This window comes from Gymnoscopelus braueri (assembly GCF_963280865.1).
Source record: "Gymnoscopelus braueri genome assembly, chromosome: 9".
Lineage (NCBI taxonomy): Eukaryota > Metazoa > Chordata > Actinopteri > Myctophiformes > Myctophidae > Gymnoscopelus > Gymnoscopelus braueri.
Window position 1 is genome coordinate 13,676,737 of NC_137610.1, and position 18,487 is coordinate 13,695,223.

Consider the following 18,487-nt stretch of genomic DNA (forward strand, 5'->3'; position numbering starts at 1 on the left):
GTATATGCATTTTGAGATTAAATAAAATGTATATCTCAAAATGCATAATAATAATAATAATAATAAAGACACAACTGCACCAATGGAAAATTAAGAGGTCAAACATTCAGGATATATAGTACAAGTGATGTTCTTAATTATTCTTTTCACTTTTGTTCCTTTGTGTCAAACATACCCATGGTGGCACTATAACAGCACACTTCATATATTTTCACTTTTAGGTTTTGAACCGTCAGTCATAGAATTAGAAGGCTTCCTTGGGTCATGATCGGCTGCAATCCACAACTTGCGTCGGGGCAACCACACTTTGCAATTTCTCGAAATTGTCTATGTAGTTATCCTTTAGTCACTGCCTAGTGGTGACTGTCACAGAATCTTGAAGTCCATCCACAGAGTCCTTTGGAAGGTGGTGCATTCGGCTGAGCATACCATAGTGAGCCCCCTTACGCTACTGTCGGACAGCAGATGCCTGAGGAGGGCAACAAAAAAATATGGAAGACAAGCAACAACCCGGAAACGGTCTGTTTGAGATGATGCGGTCTGGCAAGTGCTTGAGGTGTCTCAAAGCCCAAGGCTTTAGGCTCGAAAAAAGCATGTACCCGGCTGTTGTTAGAGACAAACAAGGACAAAAACAAAATACAAAACTAAACAAACAAAGAAAAATAACAAAAAGTAAAGTGGGTTGGCAGTAAACTGTAGTCTCTCTATAGTGTGAACACTGAGTTGGACATTTGATGACGAAAGAAGAACCCAATATTGCACAATGTATACTGTTGATGTTACTACCACTGCTAGTATAAAAATACAGGGAAAATGTTGTTTTGCTAATATAGTATACAATGTAGATACAAGGTAACTTGCAACTTTGTTATGCTGACATGACTACTGCTGCTTTAGTATAAAAAATACTTGCCGCTGTTACTAAACTTATATAAGTGTTTCTGCTATAGTGTTTTCTGCAGGAAATGGCCCTGCCTTATTATACACTTTTTTTTCCTCTTGCCATTATTATGTTATGCAGAGATGTGGATACTTGTTGAAGGCTTCCTCTTATGTTATTTTTTTATTATCTTATCTTAGTTATGGCTATAATACAGTACTTTTGAGGAACTCACATACTTGCATTTAGCTTCTTGTACCTGTATGAGGAGTGACAAATAAACCCTCTTGATACTTGATTCTTGACATGCACACAAAAACACACACTGAATTAAGTTGCCCCGGCTTGCTACAGTTATACATGATATATTATAAGTGAGGCCCTTGCCGGTTGTTCTCCACAGGGCTCCGTTTGTGCCCAGCCGTGTCCATTTGGCAAGTATGGCATTCATTGCAGCAAGGACTGTTCCTGTCGTAATGGGGGCCTTTGTGACCACATCACGGGTCAGTGCCAGTGTGCGGCTGGCTTCAGCGGACGGAGGTAGGCAGTTTACACCCGCTGCCAGACAGATTTTGACAGCTTAGTTATTTTTCGGAAAAACATGCTATGAAGTAATTTTACTCTGCAAAGTTTTGTGCTCTCACTTTGAAAATGGGTCAGACAATGGCATGATTTATCGATTTTCCTATTTAATGCAGTGAGGTGATTTCTGGCAGACTGCTGTATGTTGAACTATTCATACATCAAATTATTATCTTTATTGATTTGTAAAGAAGGCCAAAAATTACTCCTATAGAAAAGCTAAATGCAGGAATAATCTCTTCCTTGAGATAAAGTAGCATTTGTAAATGTCCATTAGTCCATTTGAATGTGCACTGGAAGCTCTTAATAGGGGTGTTTATGTATAATTAATCTCCTATTTCATGCTGGCCAGCAGGTTTCCATGTCTTTAGCCACAATTCATCCTCCTCTACTCCCAGCCTGTCCATTGATCTCACCACAGGCTACATGCTGTTTGGATCTCACTCATTAATTATAAGTAATGGGCTTTTATTAGGGGCCCATTGAAATCCACAGATCTTTTTCGTTTTCTGTGCCTGCTGGAGCAGCCCAGAGCAGCCAGGTTTATTAGTTCTGCTAAAGCAATTGTCTCCTGAATGAAAACACTTCCTGGACAAGACTTTCCTTTTCTTTATTATTTTGCAAAATTACCCTCATTCATTTTGTCGGTGGCAGGTGAATTAACCTGCCAGGAATAATCTGAGATTGTATTAGCCCCCCACCCACCCCTGCCTGGTATAATAATATCAGCGTCCCCTGATAAGACTAAAGCCAATGTAATTTAAACATGAAACATCACTAGCCCATTTGATAATTTAATTGAGCTATTTGTCTGCTTCCTAATAGCTGCACTGGACACTTGAGATTGATGCTCCGCCAGGATAGTATATTTAAGTTCTAGTAAAAGTCACTCCCCAGGTCTTCTTAAACACTGCTCATGCAGAGTCTTCCCAGTTCCCAGCCCGGTTATTGTAATTACTGAAGCTGATGACAGGTGCAGTTCCTTGGGCGACCCCTGTGGAGGCACATCATGTCCCTGACTGCTGACAGCGGGAGGCTCTACCTTCAGGGCTTCCCACACAAACCTTATAAAACATACTGACCTTTGACCGCATCAGCCTGGGAGTTTGATCTTAAAATCAGCTTATATAACCAACGACTCAAAATAGAACAGGATTCTCATCTTTCATAACCAAAGAAGTAAATGAGACCTGGAAGAAGAACGTCACTTGTAGTGAAATGTGGGACTAGATTAGTGTACTGTGCTACCTCATGTAGTATCACCTGAATACTAAGTAGTGGTAGTAGCAGCAGCAGTGGTTGTAAGTAAAATCCTGAATGTAAATGTAACTTGTAATGTAACTCTGTGTGTAAATGGGGTTACATTTACACACAGAAATTTGCTGTGCAATAGCAGCAGTAACAACAATAAGTACAGTAGTTGCACTAGAAATTTTACAATTATTTCCAATTATTTTTGGACTTTTTACTTACATTGTAGTCTCTCACTGGACAATTCTAAATGCTTTCTCTATCCTTTGCACCTATTTCCTAGGTGCCAGGATGAGTGCCCTGTGGGCACCTATGGCCCCCAGTGCAACCAGAGGTGCGACTGTCAGAACGGAGCAAAGTGTTATCACATCAATGGAGCCTGTCTCTGTGACACAGGCTTCAAAGGGCCCAACTGCCAGGAGAGGTTCTGCCCGCCGGGTCTCTATGGACTCATCTGTGACAAGTACTGCCCCTGCAACGCCACCAACACAATAAGGTAAGTGAGACGTCACATCAGCATATGGTCACACACAAAGACAGACAGGCCGACTGACAGATCTGCCCCAATTACACTATATTCAACCAGAATGCCCTGAAGCGAACCCCCATCAGAGCCTCATGAATAAAGACCTCTCCAACTCAAGCGTTCCTCTTTCCAGTTCTTTACTTCCATGCCAGTACACGTTTAGAAGTCTGGACACCTCTTAGCCGTGTCACACCGTTTTTTAATCGCGACCTTTGCTTCATTCATTATTTCTCAGCAGCATTCATAGTTAATACAATGTTAATGCTCTGATTCTGCCTGAACTTGGGCGCTGAAGCTGCATAAGTCATTACAGGATGAAGGAGAAAGGGGGCACCTCATCCATCTGAACTGAGCACGTACACGCGGAGATGGATGGGCTGCTGTCGGTGGAGAGCTCACAGTCTGACTTCCTCCTTGGAAACAAAGTGTTGACGCTCATAATGCTGAAACTCTCGGTGTTGAAACTTCATCTGTCTGCCCGTTCTGTGCATCTCTTTCTCTGGTTCCCAGCTGCCATCCTCTGTCTGGTGAATGCACCTGCTCTGCAGGATGGACAGGACTCTACTGCAATGAGACCTGCCCGTCCGGCTACTACGGAGAGGGGTGCATGTTGCCGTGTAACTGCGCCAACGGAGCTGACTGCCACGGTGCCACAGGTGCCTGTGTGTGCGCCCCCGGATTTATGGTGAGTGTTCACATGACCACCCAGTGGCATGCCATTCACAACCAGTCTTCAGGTTCACATGACCACCCAGTGGCATGCCATTCACAAACAGTCTTCAGGTACACATGACCACCCAGTGGCAAGTCTCTAGGGAGTGCGCGCGCAAAGTTTCACGCCGATGGGTGCAGTTATAGGTAAAAATCGGCCTGTTATTGTGCCACCATGAGGCTGATTTGAAAAATGTCGGTGGCATTTCTTCCTCTGCCCAGTGGGAATGGGCGTGCAAAATTTCACGGCAATCGCACGCTGCATTCATGATTTAAGGTATTTTGTTCAAAACAGACTAATCCAGCAAACTTTGGAAGCCAATCTTAGCCAATCAGGATGGAATATGGACAGATCCGTCTTGATCACATGACTATAGAGATAATGTGTACCGATTTGCATGATGTTAGGACAAAATCTGTAGGAGTAAGATAAAAAAATCGGCCTCCTGGTGGCGCAATAACAGGCCGATCTGAAAAATGGGGCAGAGGTTCTGCTCTGGCATCCAGGGAGTGTGTGTGCACAGTTTTGCTTCGAACGGACCAATGGTGCCAAAGATGAGTTATTCACAGACAGACGGACGGACACACACACGGACGGACGGACAGGGTGTAAAACATGGTCTCGGCCACGCTTTTGGCTTGGCGAAGACAATTAAGCAAATTAGCTCCACAGGGGTTTGGTTCCTGACGCAAGGATTCTGTAGGAGTCAGTAAAGGGCTTTGTTAGAAGCAACACCACACTGTATTCAGAAATAAGTGCAGCTAAAAAATTATTCTATTAATCACACACACCCGATCATCATACAATATTGATCTCAAGCCCAGCTTGAAATTGCAATGTAATGTAACCTCAAAATATAATTGGGAATCATTGTGCAAGTGCAAATAATGCGGACGTTCATTGAGAACCAAAACAAACCCTATACTCTTAACCTTTTCTTTCTGAAAAACAAACGTGCCTTCCCTTGTGAGCTGACACGTGCTATTGTGTGAAGATAGTTTACTCATTTACACAATGGACATGGTAGTTAAATGGTAGTTAATGTTGGGACATGGTTGTAAATGCTGTACCATGGTAATTATATGGTAATAAATGCTGTAACATGGTAGGCATATGGTAATAAAAGCTGTAACATGGTCATTACATGGTAGTTAATGCGGCATGATTGTAGTAATTGCTGTAATATGGTAGTTACATATTATGTCAAAGCATCTCATTAATTACCAATTTCAATCATATTAATCTGAGTGTGCAGATAGCCCACTCTGACAGTGGCTGTGGAGTTGAGTTAGCGCTCTCCTGCTCACCTGGCTGAATGGCCTCAGAGTTTGGATTCTGTAACTTAAATAATTATTACAAGTGAATATCATTAAACACAGTATTAGCCTTCTTCATCTGTGATCTCAATCAGTTGTTTGTACAAGAAATTTGTACAAGAAAAGCTTGTAGTTTTAAACTCCATCAGTTGTTTGTCAAAATTGTTCAGCTTGTGTATTAAAATACCAGCTAAATTATATGCAATAATGTACTGTAACTTGTTTAAAAACATAGATTTGATATACTTAATATTACAAAATAAAGTTGAAAAGTAAGGAATTTATGGGATATTTCCAAATAGTGTTAAACTATTGGATTTAATTACTTAATACCACCATCATTGTTTTTAAAGATGTATTTTTGGGCTTCTTATGCCTTTATTATGAAATGGGGAGAAAGAGATGGGGAGTGACATGCAGCAAAGGCCGTCGGGCTTGGGACTCGAACCCGCGACACGCTGTCAGGATACACTAAGCCTAGGTGCCTGGACCGCTACGCCAGCAGTCCAGGCCAATACCACCATTATAAGAAACTTGAGTACTTGATTGATCGAATTAAAATAAAAGGCTTTTCAGTGTGTTTCACAGAGTTGACACAAATTGAGTTATGAAGTGCATAAATGTCAGATTTTAGAAGAAAAAAAACATATTCAACCAAAAACCTGTTCCTTCATGATCCCTCCATGATTGCTAGTTAAGACCTTTGACTACAAATAAATCCATTTCAGGTTAATGTTTTATGGGAAAAAAAATCATCAGATGTGAAACATGTTTTGTTCCTTATCTCAAAAATCACTGATTTATGTAGAGAGAGAGAGAGAGAGAGAGAGAGAGAGAGAGAGAGAGAGAGAGAGAGAGAGAGAGAGAGAGAGAGAGAGAGAGAGAGAGAGAGAGAGAGAGAGAGAGAGAGAGAGAGAGAGAGTTGGGTTGTTGTGAGCGCTTCTCTTGCTGATGGGTCTATTGATGTGGAGTGTTATACCTCATTTGTATGTCTACTCGAAACGCTTGCACTTGTATTGGTATGAGGACCCTCTCCAAAAAAAGGGGCAAAGTACCTGCCCACCACCACGGATTCTAGGGGCTGGAAACCACCTCGGTCCATCTGGCTTAGCTGAACGTCTCTATGAACATAATTGGCTTTGTTTGGAGGAGGAAAGCCGGACAAGGCCTGCCCATTGGCCCGACGGCCCATTATTTCAAAGTACCATTGGTTCGATGGCCCGTTATTCCGAAACCTCAATAATCAAAATAATGTCCCATTGGACTGAAACACCATTAGTCCGACGGTCTGTTGTGAAAACGAATTCCCATTGTTCCGACGGTCCATTGCTCTGAAAATACTCTCTGAAGTTGTGCCCTGTCCATGGTGCTGAATCGGTTGAAACAGACGTGGTACACCCCCAAGAAATCTTTAGGGTGTACTGCCGTGTTGTGTTCCATAGTTTAAATCAGTGGTTCTCAACCTTTTCAGACTGTGACCCCCCAAAATGATCATATTTGAACTGGGACCCCCCACCCCCACCCTGACAAGCACTTGGAATTGTAGGAGTTGAAACATTTTAGTTTGACTCTGTCCCACAGATAAATATTGTGAAAATAGCAGATCTATTTTCACAATTTTTGCCTCTTATATTATTTGACAATTTGGCCAATGTTTGACCAGTTTTTATAGTATAGTTTGTTGATTACTTTTGATGCAGTAATGGTCTTTTTCCTTTCTTTTTTATTATTAGTAATATTCTTTGGATTAAATTGTCACTTCACTGTCATCCGGGGACCCCCCAAAAATGATGTGGGGTCCCGACCCACAGGTTGAGAACCACTGGTTTAAATTACCGATTGCCTCTCCTGAAAGTGAAACACCCACCCTTCGTTTGTGGTCCAAATTATCCAAAAATGGGGCCCAGGAAAAAAAAGAAATTCCCCTAACTGTTTATGTAAAAAATATGTTTTTCTTTCAACATTTCATGTAAGAATGTGCAGAGTAATTAATACCATAAGATTTCATATATTCATTCATTTCTTTAGTTTTACATATTTACATGTAAATATTCTTGTTTTTTCAAAATGAACAAATGGGAGTAGGCCTATATACAAAAATCGGCCTCCTGGTGCCGCTATAATAGGGCAATGTTCAAAGTGTGGCATTTGTTCCTCAACGTAGTGCAAATGTGCGTGCAAAGTTTCACCACAATCGGACGCTGCGTTCATGATTTGCAGCATTTTGTTCAAAACGGGCCACTCCTGCAAACTTCAGATGTCAATGTTAGCCAATCAGGATGAAATATGAAAAATCTAACAGATTTGTCTTGATCACATGAGTATAGAGATCATGTCTACCGATTTGTGTGAAATTTTGATAAAATCTGAAGCAGTAATATAAAAAAATGTGTTTTATATAAGTCGGCCTCCTGGTGGCGCTATAAAAGACAGAAGTGAAAAATGCAGAGCAAAGGTTTGTCCTTGGCCTCTAGGGAGTGCGCATACAAAGTTTTACACAGATCGGTGCAGTTATAGGTAAAAACACTAATCGGCCTGTTAGCGCCACCATGAGGCTGATTTGAAAATGTTCAAGTGGCATTTCTTCCCCAGCCTAGTGGGAATGTACGTGCAAAAGTTCACGGAAATTGCATGCTGTGTTCATAATTTGAGGCATTTTGTTAAAAATGGAGCGCTCCTGCAAACTTTGGAAGCCATTCTTAGCCAATCAGGATGGAATATGAAAAATCTGAAAGACACGTTTCGTTTAATGACTATAGAGATACTCTGTAGCGATTTGCGTGACGTTTGGACTAAATCTGTGGGAGTACTGTCAAAAGTACTCCCACAGATTTAGTGCCTCCTGGTGGCACTATAACAGGCCCATGTAAAAAATTTGGGGGCAGAGGTTCTGAATTGGCATCCAGGGAGTGTGTGTGCACAGTTTCGCTGCAATCAAGCCAACGGTGCCGGAGATTAGCTGTCCACAGACGGACCGACGGACAGACGGACAGACAGATGGACGGACGGACGGACAGGGTTCAAAACATACTCTCTCGCCATGCCTTTCATCCTGGCGGAGACAATAATAATAATAATACATAGTCACAATAATATGTTCAGAAATTGTACTCTAAGAAAGAGAAATAAAATATACAAAAATAAACTCTTACAAATTCAAAACATACAACACAGTTTCTGTACAATACAATAGATTTTTGCTCTGTACTCTCACACTTCTAAAGCCGTCTTAAGGCCTTTGAATGCTCTTATTCATATTCAGTGCTTGGAGCGGTGGGCTTTGGTGCCTTTGAACCATTAGCACAGAGTGCTAATGGTGAGACATCACTCACCATCAATCACCCATGTTGTCCCAGGTTTCTATGAACACATCATAGAACACATCATCATATTTCTTTATAGACAATTACGGAGCCCCTTAGGGGACATTACTAGGTAGATTGTTTTAAGGGTAGGTACATTATTTTAAGAGCTAGGTAGATTGTTTTAAGGGTAGGTACATTATTTTAAGAGCTAGGTAGATTGTTTTAAGGGTAGGTACATTATTTTAAGAGCTGGTGGTTTATGTTTTCTGGTATGGAAAAAAAAAACATAGGCTATAACATTTTTTGAGGGATGAGTTTTTTTTTTTGAGGGATAATTTTTTTTTTTTGAGGGATGAGTTTTTTTTTTTGAGGGATGAGTTTTTTTTTTTGAGGGATGAGTTTTTTTTTTTTGAGGGATGAGTTTTTTTTTTGAGGGATGATTTTTTTTTTTTGAGGGATGAGTTTTTTTTTGAGGGATGAGTTTTTTTTTTGAGGGATGAGTTTTTTTTTTGAGGGATGAGTTTTTTTTTTTGAGGGATGAGTTTTGTTTTTGAGGGATGAGTTTTTTTTTAGGAGGGATGAGTTTTTTTTTAAAAAGAGGGATGAATTTTTTTTTTTAGGAGGGATGAGTTTTTTTAAAGAGGGATGAGCTTTTTTTTTTAGGAGGGATGAGTTTTTTTTCAAAAAGAGGGAAGTTTTTTTTTAGGAGGGATGAGTTTTTTTTTTAAAAGAGGGATGATTTTTTTTTTTTAGGAGGGATGAGTTTTTTTTAAAAAAGAGGGATGAATTATTTTTTTTAGGTTAGTTTTTTTCTTCATGCATGACAAAAAAAAAATTAAAAAATAAATAAAAAACTTGGACCAAAAAAAAATATTATGCCTATCTTGAAAATAAAACCTCTCCTTTTCAAAGTCGCTATTTATAGAATAGTGGAGCGGCTAAGAGAAAAATCGTTCACTTTGTGATGCAAGCATGAAATTTGGTACATTTACTCTTCAAACCCCACTCTTTTCAAAAATACCGCTGGCCACGCAAAATTCCAAAATGGCGGCCCACAAATCCAAGATGTCTGTCCAAAAGTGAGGTTTTTCCTTTATAACTCGAAATGTATTGATTTTAAGCACCATAAATGTATTAAAGTTGAATATAAATTTGGGCATTGTGGATATTTTGGTACCACGTACATGACTGTATCTATTACGGTTCTTGAGATACAGCATATAGGTACTTTTACAGACTCAGGAGAGTAAGAAATGTGCAACATTGATTGTTAATAAGTGAATATGGTGATATTTGGTGTTATTTTCATAACCTGTTATTTTCAGTAGGGTTATAACATACAATTCTAAATCCAAGATGGCGTCCAAGATGGCTGCCATTAACTTGAAGTAATCATATCTTAGCAACTATGATACTTTTTTTTTGGCGTGCATATGTTTTTTGGTCTATGAATCCAATGGGGTCATTGCAGTACAGAATTTAGACGTTGATAAAAGTGGATATTTTGGTACCTAGTGCATGTCTATATCTATTGCGGTTCTTGAGATACAGCTTATAGGTTCTTTTACGGAATCGGGAGAGCATAAAAAAGAGGTTTGAGTTACACCTCACAGTTGCAACTGCACAGAGCTGTACACATGAGACCCAGTTTATAGCACCTGCACCTGCCACGACAGCCACATTTACAGCCACATTTGGTAAGCTGTTTGCACGTCTTGGCTATTGGAGAGTTGGCTGTCCAGAAGACCTGCCATTCCTCACCAACCTTCTGCCATCCCCAGTCTGCAGGGTCCTCTGCTCCTGGCTGACACTGGGTTGCCTGGGCCCACACACAACCAGCCTGGTAGGCAGCACACCTGGTGTGTTGGAGCAAAGCTGCTCTGGTTGGTGGGATTGACTCATAAGGCCTCTGCTTTCTGGCAAACATGTCAAACCTGGCCTCATCCACAGTAGCAGCTGTGCTGGATCTGTCATACATTAGGATGACAAACCTCTCCAGAATCTGTAGGTCACAATCCTCCACTGTGGGAGGGTAAATACCCAGTTTGGAGAATACAGGCGAGACCTCTGGGCATATGTCCCATGTCTGCCAAGCAGTTTTCTTGCCTTTGTTGCGGAAGGCTGACACGGTGTCACATCCTGTAAAGGCATGAAAGAATAGCATGCCTTTGACCTTCTCCTGGCCAACAAAATGAAATAGGTCATGCACACTGATCCAGCGCAGGCTCTGACCTTGTCCAAATGCAACCCACATCTGCTGTAGTCCAGCCTCTTGAAGAGCAGCGAAGACACTTGCTAAGATGAGAACATCTGTGTCATTTGCCTTGATCAGGATGGATTGGCCACCATGTTCTGCAGCATGTTTGGCATGCACAAAGATGCGGCTATCAGCTTGCTATTCTTTCATGCCTTTACAGGATGTGACACCGTGTCAGCCTTCCGCGACAAAGGCAAGAAAACTGCTTGGCAGACATGGGACATATGCCCAGAGGTCTCGCCTGTATTCTCCAAACTGGGTATTTACCCTCCCACAGTGGAGGATTGTGACCTACAGATTCTGGAGAGGTTTGTCATCCTAATGTATGACAGATCCAGCACAGCTGCTACTGTGGATGAGGCCAGGTTTGACATGTTTGCCAGAAAGCAGAGGCCTTATGAGTCAATCCCACCAACCAGAGCAGCTTTGCTCCAACACACCAGGCGTGCTGCCTACCAGGCTGGTTGTGTGTGGGCCCAGGCAACCCAGTGTCAGCCAGGAGCAGAGGACCCTGCAGACTGGGGATGGCAGAAGGTTGGTGAGGAATGGCAGGTCTTCTGGACAGCCAACTCTCCAATAGCCAAGACGTGCAAACAGCTTACCAAATGTGGCTGTAAATGTGGCTGTCGTGGCAGGTGCAAGTGCTATAAACTGGGTCTCATGTGTACAGCTCTGTGCAGTTGCAACTGTGAGGTGTAACTCAAAACTAGAGGTTACGAATGTAACCCCGGTTTTAATAGGTTCGGAGTTTACTACTCACTATGGGATATCAGCGCCCTCAGGCGATGAGACAGAGCAACACACACGCTCCCGGTGCCAATACTGATTGGCTAAGGGTATGTCACGAGTCCGGAAGACCCGGGAGTATAAAGCTCCCTCGTGACGTAGGCTCTTCCTCTTAACATTCTCCTCTCTGCATGCCAAATGCGCACAGAAAGGGGTGTCTGGTGAGTAGTAAACTCCGAACCTACTAAAACCGGGGTTACATTCGTAACCTCTAGTTTTACCACGGTTCTCCGTTTACTACTCACTATGGGATTCATAAACCCCCCTTGAGGTAATGAGCCACACAACCCTGACAACCCCGCACGCCCCTCAGCTCCTAGGTCACGTCCCCCCCGGACGTGACCTAAGACCCCCAGGCCATAGGTCCACGACCTCACGGCCCCTGGGCGCCCCCCCAGCCCACCGGGCTGGGGTGCGGGATAGATAACAAGAGTAGGCCCTGACAGACTCTAGAGTCTGCCTTATTCACTAACAGGCAGACACAGTCCGCCTCATAATAATGAGGAGCAGGGCCCTATCCCCAAGACACAGCCCTGCTGGTCCCAAGGAAACCTAAAGAGGAAGTCGGAAGATACGGAGAAAAGGCCCCAAGCCTACTCCCTATCCTCCACTGACCTGGAGGCAGCAGCCACACCCAGGACAGCGTGCGCCATTGATGACGCCGCCACGTCCAGACTGTAAAAGGCCGCAAAAGTCGACGGTGACGACCAATTTGCAGCCGCACAAATCTCCTGGATCGAAGCTCCCTTGTAGAGAGCCCAGGACGTAGCCATGCCTCTAGTAGAGTGGGCCCTCAGACCCCCCGGGACAGGGACACCACTACTCACATAAGCCAGCTTAATGGCATCACGGATCCATCTAGAAAGCGTCGCTTTGGTGACCGCCTTCCTCTGAACCCCCACGCCAAAAGAGACAAAGAGTTGTGTCGATGAGCGACTGGCCGCCGTCCTCTGGCAATAGAGCTTCAAGGCTCTCACCGGGCAGAGGCAATGTAACCGCCTGTCCTTCGCCGAAGCGAAGGGAGGCGGATGAAAAGCCACCAATTCAACCGGATCTGGGGCCACCACCCCGGTCTTTGTAACGAATGCCAGGTTTGGTTTAAGCAAAACCCTCCTGTCGTTGTTCAGAAAATTCATGCACTCCGGGCTCACCGAGAGCGCATGCAAGTCACTGACCCGTTTAGCCGTGGACAGGGCCACCAAAAGGACCGTTTTCAGACTAATGACCTTCAGGTCCATAGACTCAAAAGGCTCGAACGGGTGGTGGCACAGTGCCTCCAGCACCACCGTCAAATCCCAGCCTGTTGACCGGTCTAGCTCTTCTGGCGCCGTTCATAAATCGGCGCACAAAGTTATGCTGACCCACCGTCTTGCCATCGTCGAAACCTAGGTGGCAAGCCGAAATGGCAGCCAAATATACTTTCACCGTCGAGAAGGATAAACCCTGATTTAGCCTTCCCTGTAGAAAAGTAAGAATGCTGCCCACCGGGGCCTGGACAGCCACCACCACTGGTGACTGCTCCAGACACCAAGATGCGAACATATTCCATCTGACCTCGTAAGCTTCCCTTGTGGACATGGCCCTCGCACCCTGGACGGTAGCCACCACGTCAGGGGGGAAGCCACATGAATTCAAATTCGCCCTCTCACGGGCCAAACCCATAGGTCTAGGTCCTGAGGGCGCTCGTGGAACAGCTCGTTCCCTCCCTGCCTCACCAGGTCTGCCCTGGGAGGGAGGGGCAGAGGCGTATCGTAAAGGAGCGGAGCTATCTCCGACCTCCACGTGCCCCATGCTGGAGCCACCAGCAACACCGACAACCCCTGGAGCCTGACCCTCTCCAAGGTGGGGAGGATCAACTCCATTGGCGGGAAGGCATAAAGCAGTTCGCTCGGCCAACTGTGTGCCAAGGCGTCCATGCCCATGGAACGGTCCCCCCTCTTCACTGAGAAGAACCGATAACACTTCGCGTTCTCTTCGGAGGCAAACAAATCGACCCGTGGGTGACCGAATCTGCGCCAGATATCCTTCGCCACTACCGGGTGGAGTGACCATTCCCCGTACCGGAGACCGCCCCTGGACAGCAAGTCCGCTCCGAAGTTCAGGAGGCCCGGTACATGAGACGCCCGTATGGACGCGAGCCGTGACTCGCACCAAAACGTTATCTTGCGTGCTAGACCATCCAACACCAGGGAGGTCAAGCCTCCCTGCTTGTTGATAAAACACATGGTTGTCGTATTGTCCATTCTGACCGCGACATGACAACCCAAGATCTGTGCCTCGAAATGTTTCAGAGCGAGGAAAACCGCCAGCAGTTCCAGGTAGTTGATGTGAGCCGACTGCAGTGTCGGATCCCACAGTCCCCTGGTCCACCTGCCCTCGTGGACGGCACCCCACCCAGTCAAACTGGCGTCCGTGGTGATGACCTTCCACGAAATCACAGCTCCTATACTGACCCCCTGGGACAGAAAGGCTGCTAGTGACCATGGTCTGAGTGCCTCCACACACCATGGAGACACCATCACAAGCCGACGACCTGAGGTGGGTGGGATCCGAAGGGCCCTCAGCCACCTCTGAGCGGGTCTCATGTAGAGCCTGCCTAAGCGGATTAAGTGAATGGCTGAGGCCATGAGACCTACTGCTTGCGTGCATTGTTTGTAAGTAACCTTCCGCCCCAGGCGGAAAGATCTCACACAAGCCAAAACGCTGTCTGTCCTCTCCTTGGATAGACGTGCTCTGAGCGTGTTCGAGTCCAGCGAGATTCCCAGGAAGGTGGCCCGCTGGGACGGAACCAAAACGCTCTTCTTGACGTTGATTGTGAAACCCAGTGACGTCAGATGGGAGATGGCCACGGCCGTGTGCCGTGCCACCTCCTCCTCCGAGCCTGCGGCTATCAACCAGTCGTCGATGTAGGTCGACAGACGGATTCCCTGTCTCCGTAGTGGAGCAATGGCCGCGTTGGTACACTTCACAAACACCCGTGGGCTCAACGACATACCAAAAGGGAGAACCATGTACTCGTACACTTCCCCTTCGAAGCCGAAGCGCAGGAATTTTCTGTGCGGGGGATAAATTGGGATGTGGAAGTAAGCATCTTTCAGATCGATACTTGTCCACCAGTCGCCCTGACGCACCGTGCGTAATAACTTCACGGTCGTTAGCATTTGAAAATGAAACACCCGCAGGAACCTGTTGAGTCCCATCAGATTCAATATGGGTCTTACGCCCCCCCCTTTCTTTTTCACCAGAAAATATTCCGAATAGAACCCCAGACGGTTCTGATCCGGAGATAATTTCTTTATCGCGCCCTTGTCTAGAAGGGAGGCTACCTCCTCTCTTAAGGTTTTGGCCGCTTGGCCCGACGCTCGAGTGTACAATACCTTGTCTGTCATGGGCGGCTTCCTGGCAAACTGCAGTCTGTAACCCTTGTGAACGGTGCGCAGCACCCAAGGGGACGGCTTGCAAAGTTTCCATTGATCCAAGCATTGAGCGAGAGGCTTGTTGCTGGATGCTGCCGTCGTTAGTTTCACTGGTCGTGAAACCGTGACCATGGGAACCGGAGACGCTAAAACTCTGCTCAGCGGAGCTACAGCTGTGGAGCTCGCTAGAGACAAAGGAGGTCGCGTCGATCCTGACGTTCTGCGTGAAGAGATCACGTGGCCTAGTGCGGAAGTGTTCCACACTATCCCCTTGTTGCCTACAAGGTCCGCCGCCATCTTGTCTAGGCCCCTCGGCCTGACTAAAGGAAGCGACGGATCCGCCTCTACTGACGGAGGCACTCTGTTGCCCTCCAGAGGCTGGCGTGACACGGTGCACGGCAGGCTGTAAACATTGGGGTGACCCTCGACCCGCGCCGCCATTTTGTAAACCTTCCTTTTCACAGTGGGCCTCTGGCGCCCTCTGCTGGATGGATGGTAAAAATGGAAATTTTGGCGTGACCCTTGTACATTGGCGTTTAGAATTAGCAATGGATTTAATACCTTTGTCTTGTTCATAGCATGCACAGTATTCATCCCAGCAGCGCTTGGACAGTCTCCAAAGGGACTGTGGGCTTATGGTTGGAGGGCATTGATACGGAGGGGCCCCCCCAAGGGGGGTCCCTCCGCATCGCCGCTCTGAGGCGGGTGAAAGAATGAGAGGTTTTGTATTTTTCAGAACATTTATTTGAAACACACTTGACACACAAACACCCTGGCAAACAACATGTGGACAAGTTAAAACAGCAGAGGCCTGGCTCTGTAACACTGTTACTTTCTGTCGCTTGTTTTCCGTCGGGGCCATGAAAAGGCCAAGTCTTTTTCCCGAGGTGACCAGGGGGGCTAATCCCCCCCCACTCCGTCCGTGTGGATGTGGGGGGGGCAGCCGAACAACCGGTAACACCGGGGGGCAAATGTCAAACACGCTGCCCGCGACCACGTCCTCTCCCGCCACCGCGTCGAGTGGATCTGGGGGAAGAAGGGGGAGGGGGGGAGCGGGGGTCCTTGCGACGGACGTCGCCGACTCCCAGCGACATGGGCCCTTCCACTCTGGTGGGACGGGCTGAGGAGTTGCGGGAGCTGCCGCTGGCGCTGGATTGGCGAGGCGAGGAGAGTCTCCCCCTTAAGGCAGACCTCTCCTGGCGGGGTCTGCCTGGTTGGGGAGACCTCGGGGCCAAAAGACCCGCCGCTGCCTCTTTCCGGGCCCTCGCCGACTCCGTGGAGTCCTTCAGGTACTTTTCTGCCCCGCAGAAGAGGTTACCTGCTGTGAGTGGAAGGGCCAGCAGCTTTTTCTTTGCGTCGATTTTCTGCGCAACTTTTGTGAAGGTGGCGAGGTCGAGCCACCGCACCCTCTCGATGGTCGCGCAGTCGTCCAACACCCGGCCGGTCCAATTAATGGCGTGTTGGGTGCAGGAGATGGTGAGCTGGTTCAAGCGATGCAGCTCCTTCGCGTCATCGCCCCATTTTCCCTTCAGCTCCGCGAGCCGCACGGCAGAGGAGCCCTGGAGGATGGTGACGGCGTTGAGGGTCTTTGCGACCTGTCCGGCCGCGGCGTAGGTCTTTTTCAACGCCGCGGAGGATTTTCTCAATTCTTCATTGTAGAAGGACGGTGTGGCGCCCCCAAGCACTACCGTACCTGACTGCATGTCCTCCAGTCCTTCTGCCAGCACCGGGTCCATCGGAGGGACTTCGATCAGCCCCAGGTCCCTGGCGGAGATTAGGTCGATGGGGAAGGCTAGCCTTTGCGGGTCTTGATGATCCCCCCAGGAGCTCATCAAGGCCGTCTTGAACCCATACGCTTCAGGGAGCTTCTTGGACTCCACCACCCGTGTTGGTGGAGCCTCCAAGCCCTGGAAACCTACTGCAGTAGCGGTGGCGTTGCGGCTCTCCACGGGCTGCACCAAACCGCACCTGGCGATGGCCCGCTTGAACACCGCCGTTACCGGTTCGACGACCACTTCTTCGACGGTTTCGGGGTTTCCGCCTACCCCGTCGGCGCTCGCCATGGACACCTCTTGGACCTCCTGGTAAGACGCGAGGCGAGGAGAGTCTCCCCCTTAAGGCAGACCTCTCCTGGCGGGGTCTGCCTGGTTGGGGAGACCTCGGGGCCAAAAGACCCGCCGCTGCCTCTTTCCGGGCCCTCGCCGACTCCGTGGAGTCCTTCAGGTACTTTTCTGCCCCGCAGAAGAGGTTACCTGCTGTGAGTGGAAGGGCCAGCAGCTTTTTCTTTGCGTCGATTTTCTGCGCAACTTTTGTGAAGGTGGCGAGGTCGAGCCACCGCACCCTCTCGATGGTCGCGCAGTCGTCCAACACCCGGCCGGTCCAATTAATGGCGTGTTGGGTGCAGGAGATGGTGAGCTGGTTCAAGCGATGCAGCTCCTTCGCGTCATCGCCCCATTTTCCCTTCAGCTCCGCGAGCCGCACGGCAGAGGAGCCCTGGAGGATGGTGACGGCGTTGAGGGTCTTTGCGACCTGTCCGGCCGCGGCGTAGGTCTTTTTCAACGCCGCGGAGGATTTTCTCAATTCTTCATTGTAGAAGGACGGTGTGGCGCCCCCAAGCACTACCGTACCTGACTGCATGTCCTCCAGTCCTTCTGCCAGCACCGGGTCCATCGGAGGGACTTCGATCAGCCCCAGGTCCCTGGCGGAGATTAGGTCGATGGGGAAGGCTAGCCTTTGCGGGTCTTGATGATCCCCCCAGGAGCTCATCAAGGCCGTCTTGAACCCATACGCTTCAGGGAGCTTCTTGGACTCCACCACCCGTGTTGGTGGAGCCTCCAAGCCCTGGAAACCTACTGCAGTAGCGGTGGCGTTGCGGCTCTCCACGGGCTGCACCAAACCGCACCTGGCGATGGCCCGCTTGAACACCGCCGTTACCGGTTCGACGACCACTTCTTCGACGGTTTCGGGGTTTCCGCCTACCCCGTCGGCGCTCGCCATGGACACCTCTTGGACCTCCTGGTAAGACGCGAGGTCCAACTCGTCCTCCAGCTCCTCGAAGGCCAGTGACTCCTCGCTGTCGGCCAGCGAAGCAGCCCAGTCGTAGTGTCGACGGGGAGAGGTGGAGGCGCTGCTAGTTAGCTGCGGCGGCGATATATGCGCAGCGGCAGCGGCGGAGGGTGGCGTCAGCGTCGTCGCCGCTAGCCGCCTCATCTTCGGCGTCGGCACCGGTGGGGGTCCCATGAGTGTCTTCTCGGGCGGCACTCCTGGGGTCCCTGTGTCGGTGGCGGCGGAAGTCGTCCCTGACCCAGCGGACCAGGGTCTCTACCCTGTCCAGCCGGGCGTCGAGCTGCTGGCTTGTGAAGGACGAGCACCCTTGGCACTCGTCCCTCTCGCCCTGGCGCTCCTTAGCGGTGAGCGCATGGTCGACCCCCAGGCAGTAGATACAGACGCGGTGGG

At 47.8% G+C, this 18,487-nt stretch overlaps 1 protein-coding gene across 1 annotated transcript in view; it reads left to right on the forward strand.

Moving 5' to 3' along the window:
- The window catches only part of megf11 (multiple EGF-like-domains 11), a gene marked incomplete at both ends in the record, with an annotated part of 98,404 nt that overhangs the window by 34,965 nt on the left and 44,952 nt on the right, over positions 1-18,487 (forward strand). Inside the window, 3 exons of the mRNA XM_080438330.1 lie at positions 1,284-1,420; positions 2,997-3,209; positions 3,750-3,924. Of these exons, the coding sequence (XP_080294456.1) occupies positions 1,284-1,420; positions 2,997-3,209; positions 3,750-3,924 (525 nt within the window). The remainder of the gene's footprint in view (positions 1-1,283; positions 1,421-2,996; positions 3,210-3,749; positions 3,925-18,487) is intronic.